This window comes from Gavia stellata, chromosome 4, assembly GCF_030936135.1.
Source record: "Gavia stellata isolate bGavSte3 chromosome 4, bGavSte3.hap2, whole genome shotgun sequence".
NCBI lineage: Eukaryota > Metazoa > Chordata > Aves > Gaviiformes > Gaviidae > Gavia > Gavia stellata.
Window position 1 is genome coordinate 33,428,178 of NC_082597.1, and position 6,000 is coordinate 33,434,177.

The 6,000-nt window shown below is 47.8% G+C and overlaps 1 protein-coding gene across 1 annotated transcript in view; it reads right to left on the reverse strand.

Moving 5' to 3' along the window:
* The window catches only part of YAF2 (YY1 associated factor 2), a 28,003-nt gene extending 22,793 nt beyond the window's left edge, over positions 1-5,210 (reverse strand). Inside the window, exons 1-2 of the mRNA XM_059816442.1 lie at positions 5,118-5,210; positions 4,825-4,950 (exon numbers count right to left, since the gene is read on the reverse strand). Coding sequence (XP_059672425.1) covers positions 4,825-4,950; positions 5,118-5,143 — 152 coding nt within the window. The 5' untranslated portion in view covers positions 5,144-5,210. The remainder of the gene's footprint in view (positions 1-4,824; positions 4,951-5,117) is intronic.
* Between the last annotated feature and the right edge of the window lie 790 nt (positions 5,211-6,000).

Here is a 6,000-nt window from a genome sequence, read left to right on the forward strand (position 1 = left end):
CAAATCCACAGAAATTCATCCTGACCTGAGATGACTTTCTCATTCTGGCTACAAATTTCAGGGGCTATTTTATGTAAATGATATTGCATATAGCAGCTCACCCAACACGTGTACCAGAGAGGAATACCTTAAAAAAAAAAACCAACCAAAAACAACCCAACAAAACCTCACAGAAGTCACTTGTACCTGCTTTATCACCTTATTCTCCCTCCTTCTTTCCCCCCTGCCAAAAGGAAAATACTTTGGGCTTGAATAGTGTGCGCTAAGTCTCATAGATTCATAGGCAAGATTAAGTTTTTACTGAATTCAAAGCAAACAATAAAAGCAGTTCTAAATAAAATTAAATAAAACCATAACAAGCATAAAATAGTTACATCTTTGTACAACAATCCTTCTCCTATTATTAGCTAAGAGAATACTATTAGTGAAAATATCCTTTGGAATTCTGCCCTTTTTCCTAATTTGAAAATCACAGAATACTATGGACTCTGGAAAGGGGAAATTGATCACGTACCCCTGACCCCCTTTTTTTCCCTTATTTACATAGCAGAGCATCATGCCAAGCATTTCAAAGTTTAAAAGCTGGATTTGCAGTTCCTCCTGTAGCTCTCACTACACTCCCCTGGATGCTCATCCTTCACACTGAAAGGAGAAGTGGTTTGTCACAGCATGGAAAGAAGAATGGGATCCTGCAACTAGAGACCAGACCACAATACACATGCATAAAAACCACATTAAGAAAAGCAAAGTGACAGGTAATTTTAAATCTGGATGGTGTCACTAACTGAATAACAAGAATGTTAATAGGATCTGAGGAAGATGGAGCAGAGAGGTGATGGAGCAGTATTGCACCCTCCTAGAAAACAGAAGAAAGTACCGAACGTACATCCCTTTAGAGAGAATACTAGCCCTCTTGCATACTTCTTCCCAGCAACACCTGAACTCTTAATCATCAGCTTTACAACGCGTCTAAATTACAATGACTAACTGTGTTAGCTGGTAAGGAAAAAAAAAAAAAAACCCCAAACACCTACTAAAGGACAGACAAACTGGGAGCAAAACCTTGCTGCAGTAAGGTCTGTCCAAGGATCCAGACCAATTCTTGAAGGTCAAACCAGTATTGGTGTACTCCTGCTTCAGGTAGTACCATGAAGAGCAGAAGGAAAGAAAGAAAAGGTAGTTGCCCATGGAGGCAACTTTCTTTTGGCAAAGCAGTAATTGTGAGAGTCAGACCAAATTCAGCAACCCTGCTATAGCCTCCTCAGGAGCCAAATAATTCTCTTCTGGGTTTTCAGCATAGTATCACTGCCACTGCTGCTTTTACAGTGATGCCAGTCTGGCCTTTTGCAGTGTTCTAGCAATTACTTCACTTTTCTGTACAAAGTTACAGAGCAGGGAACAATGATTGTCAAGTGTTTACATCTCAGCAAAACTTAAACAATTTCATGGGGCAAGGAAATCAAACCACTTATTTAGCCTAAGGACTCTTCCTCTTGCCAAACTTCAATGGCTTTTGCAAACAATAGATCTTCTCAAAGAGATCATACAAATTCTTTACAATGGAAACTATTAGGCAACCTAAATATAGAGTTTGTTACCAGTTCCCTCTATAACACAGTATGTTAGGGTTCTATTCAGCATTCCTTACTCATGCTTCTAATGAACTTCAGCAGGAGATTTGTCCAAGTAAGGAATGATTATTACAGCCTTAAATTTATACAACATCTTTCATCTAGAAAAATTTCAAAATGTTTTAAAGGTCACATATAGAAAATGACTATATTCAGTACAGTCTCCTATCAAGAGGAACATAGTAATTTCTCAGTACCCAAGCAACAATACAGAACAATTTAGGTTAGAAAGTAAATAAGAAAGCCATGTCTACAGGGAGAATTTAGATCCTCAGTGACGTTACCAAATTAAAGTCTGGCAATGGTTCTACAGTAAAAGGTACTGGGATTTCCAACTGGCAGATAGGATCTTAGTTTTACATCTGACTCACAGCACATCTATCTGGCACCACACGCTGGAGCACTCCTTTAGTACTAACCCAAAGAAAGACTGCTACCTTGGGAATCGGTTACACCACTTCCTGCAGCATCCAGGATTTCTCTTGGACATCTCCCATCCAAGCACAGCCCAGTTTAACCATTCAAGGTGATACTGCCATGGACAAAGTTAATTTAACTCCATGATACAATCTGCTTTGAAAATTCAGTCTAGAAGTACATTAAAATATAATCAAGAAGTGGTAAGAATTATTTCCACTAATCTTAACAATTCCACCATTTGTTAAAGATCATAATCCATGTCTAGCCTCTGGCATAAAAGATAATTCTTTCAGAGAGAAGAAATTGTTCAACAGTGAAAACACCCACAAACCCTGCCCCGCACCTGAATATATTTCTGTACAGTTAATTGTTCATGATTAGTATAAAAAGTACAACTGTTTTTATCAACTTTGCACCTAATTTCCAGTGGCCTTCAAAACCACTAAACTTGACTATGATTGCCTGTTATTCCATCTGCAAATCTGGTTGCATTTAGTGAATTTTAACATGCTGAAGCAGACATTAAACCGTCCACCACAAAGAAACAGATTTCTCTGAACTTAAAAGAACAGTGCTTTATAGTGTCTTATAGGCAAAGCTCTCATAAGCAAAAATTGCAGTAGAAATTCTGAGGTAAGAACCATTGCACACTAAGAACCGTGCTGAGACATCAACTTAATCTAACATTAAGCTTCAAAATGGAAGACTAAAAAAAAAAAAAAAAAAAAAAAAATTTGCATTCACAGTGTCATCAAAATACCATAGTATTGTTATTCTGACCAACACTGAAGAAAAACATTTTGTTGTATAGGCAGTACCAGCAATTGTTTTAACAAGGCTCCAATTTGGTCTCCTGGACTTCAGCTCCTTTAAAAAAAAAAATCCACCCAAATGGCCTTTTGTCTCTCTTTGGCACCCTAATGATTCTCTCCATAGACACAAAGGTCTGCTTACTAGCTCAAACCTAATTTCAGAATTGAGACCTAAAACTGCCTGGCCTAAAACCTCAACCTGTATTTGTCTCACGCCATGTGTAAATCCTGGACTTTGCAAACATGTGAAAATGCAACCCATTTAAACCTTATGGGAAAAAGAAACCCATACTCAGCTACACATTGCTTCAGAGTTTAAGTAGAGAAACAAAAATCAATGTATCAGCTAAAGCTCTGCATACCAGATCACCGTGGGGGAGAAAGTGGAAACAAAAACCCCACCACAACAAAAAAGACATTTTGTTGCTAAAATATTAAAAAATTATGAAACAGTCAAGTGGGGGGGGGGGGGGAGGCGGCAGTGATAATATTGTTTTCTCAGGACTGTTTATTTTTTCCACACTCTTTTTTTTGTTTTGGTTTTTTTTTTTAAGTTTTAGTGCTTTTATCCAACTGAGTTTCCAGTGCAACAAAACACAATTTTAAACTGACTTTGCCTATGAAACTGGAGGTTAAAGAAGCTTTATTCGTGCTGATTTAAAGATTCTGTATCCATGCACTCAGCAGTATTATTTTGCTGAATGTTACTGATCTGTACACATCTATCTGCGATATAAACACAATGCCATTGTTATAATTGGAAACCACACTATATGTGACAGATGCAATTCCTCTCTGCACATTTACCTCACTGATCTCCCTGGTTTAAAAAAAAAAAAAAAAAATCAACTAGTATTCAAAACTGAAGTTATGGGAAGTCCTTTCAACATCCATTATGGTTTTCAGAAGTCTAGGAAATCAACTTGAGAAATAAAGATGAATCTTCTTTCTCAAGTAATTGGACTCAACCTTGCACTTACAATTTCAAACATGTAAAATGTGTTGCAAGTTATATTCAGCACTGCTTTGACCAATATCTAGAATGTAATTGCTGCTTTTGATAGGATTGCAACTTTTATTGCCACTTAAAACTTCTCTTACTGATGGGATTAACCCATAGGTATGATAACTGTAACAAAGGATTCTTTAACAATATTCTCTTCAGTTAGCATGCAACGGCTATAAGTGCACTCCTGTTGGTTTTATAAAAAGCCTCCATTCCCCAAGCATGCACACTTAGGCCACAATACTGGAAAACACAGGCAGACACAGGAACCAGGTAATCCACTGCAAGCTTTCTGATGGGTGCACAGAGAGAAGGTCCTCCTGGGAAGTCACGGATACGCAGGGTAGCACTTCCATACGGTACAATTCAGCTAATCAACAATTCCTCCCTAAACAGCAAAGGGTTATTATCCACACCTACAGCCCCCAGAAACCTGCACGGTGATGCTCTGTGATGAAAAGCACAATAAAAAAAAAAAATAATAATTTTAAAAAAGGGGGGTATTTATGAGGCAAAGTTAAACTCGTAGAAAAAATGAGGTTTAAAAGAAGAAAAAAAAAACCCCACATTAAAGGGTGAGCGTCTTAGCAAGCACGCCCCGGGGGATTGGCTCTTCTTCGTGCCAGGGGCACGGCCTCTCCGAGGTTAGGCTGTGCAGGCAGTTATGCCCTTCCTGGTATTTATCATTTCTGTTTCCACACACTTCGGCGCACCGCTCTCGGCTTGGGTCACGTTTACCGGGGAGCTCCGTGCCGGAGCTCCCCGGTAAACGTGACCCGATTCCTGTCACAGCCGCCCTCCCTCTCAGCCCGGGGCAGCGGGAGGCTACCCAGCGGCTCCCCCCGGACCCCATTCCTGTCACAGCCGCCCTCCCTCACACCCGCGGGCGGCGGGAGGCCGCCCAACGGCTCCCCCCCCGCCCCCGCTTCCCCCTCAGCCGCCGCCGGCGACCCACCGTGTGGAGGTGCCCTTCCTCACGTCGCACATCATGCACTTGAAGGCCTCGGCGCTGTTGCGGAAGGTGCAGACGCTGCAGTCCCAGTAGCCCTCGTCCGAGGAGGGTTTCGGCTGCCGCTTCGGCCTGCGGAGACACACGCGCGCCAGGGGCAACACCGGCCGCGACGCCCTCACGCCGCCGCTGCCGCCTCCCCCCCGGGGCCGCCCCGCCGGCCGCCATCGCCGCCGGCTCCGCGCACCCGGCCGCCGCGGAGAGGGCCCGAGGAAAGGAGGAGGCGCCGCTGCCCCTACCTGGTCGGGCTCTTCTTGTCTCCCATGCCGGCTCCAGACGCGTCCCCGGCCCGGCCCCGGCGTGGCCCTTTGTGTGTTTGTCAATAAGGAGGAGCGCGGGGGGTCTCTCGGCTCTAACGGGGACCCGGGGAGGAGGAGCCGCCGCCGCAACCCCCAGCTGTCGGGGAAACTCCTGCCGCCGCCGCCGCTGCCCCCTCCCCCCTCACGTGTCCCCCCGCCGCCAACCAGCGGCCGCCCGCAGGCCGCGGCGCCCGGCGGGCCGCGGCCGGCGGCAGGTTCGCAACCGCCGGCGGCTCGGGCGCTGCGAGCCGGGCGGCGGCGAGGCCGGGGCGCCGCGGGGGCTGCTGGGGGCGGCGGGAGGGGAGGCGCGAGCCGCGGCGTGGCAGCAGGCCCGGCGCTGAGGGGGGCGGCGGGGCGGTGGCGGGAGGTGGCCGCTGCTGAGGGACGGCCCCGGCGGCAGCTGTCGTGCGGGCGCCTCGCGGGCGCCCTGCGGCCATTGTCCCGGCGGCGAGTGGGGACGGGCCGCCCCGGCGGGCATGGCGGCCTTCCGGCCGCCGTGGCGGCGCCGGGGGAGGCCGGGCGGGCTGAGTGGCCGGGGCGGGGGGGTGCGGGTTGCGCGGGGCCCGGCGGGGAGGAGCTGCCCCGCGGTTCCCCGCCCGGGCGGAGGCGGCGGCCGCGGCCGGGGCCTGTCTCGGAGGCCGCGGCCAAGGCAGGCCGCGGGGAGCCGGCGGCCGCTGCGCAGCCCTGAGCCGGAGCGGCCCGGGCGGTGGGGTCGGGGGGCCTGCCGGGCGGCGAGGGTAAGAGCCGCAGAACCGGTGGATGGGCTGTCCCCGGCGGGGAGGCGTGAGGCGGTGCTGAGCAAAACGGGCTGACCGGGAGTACG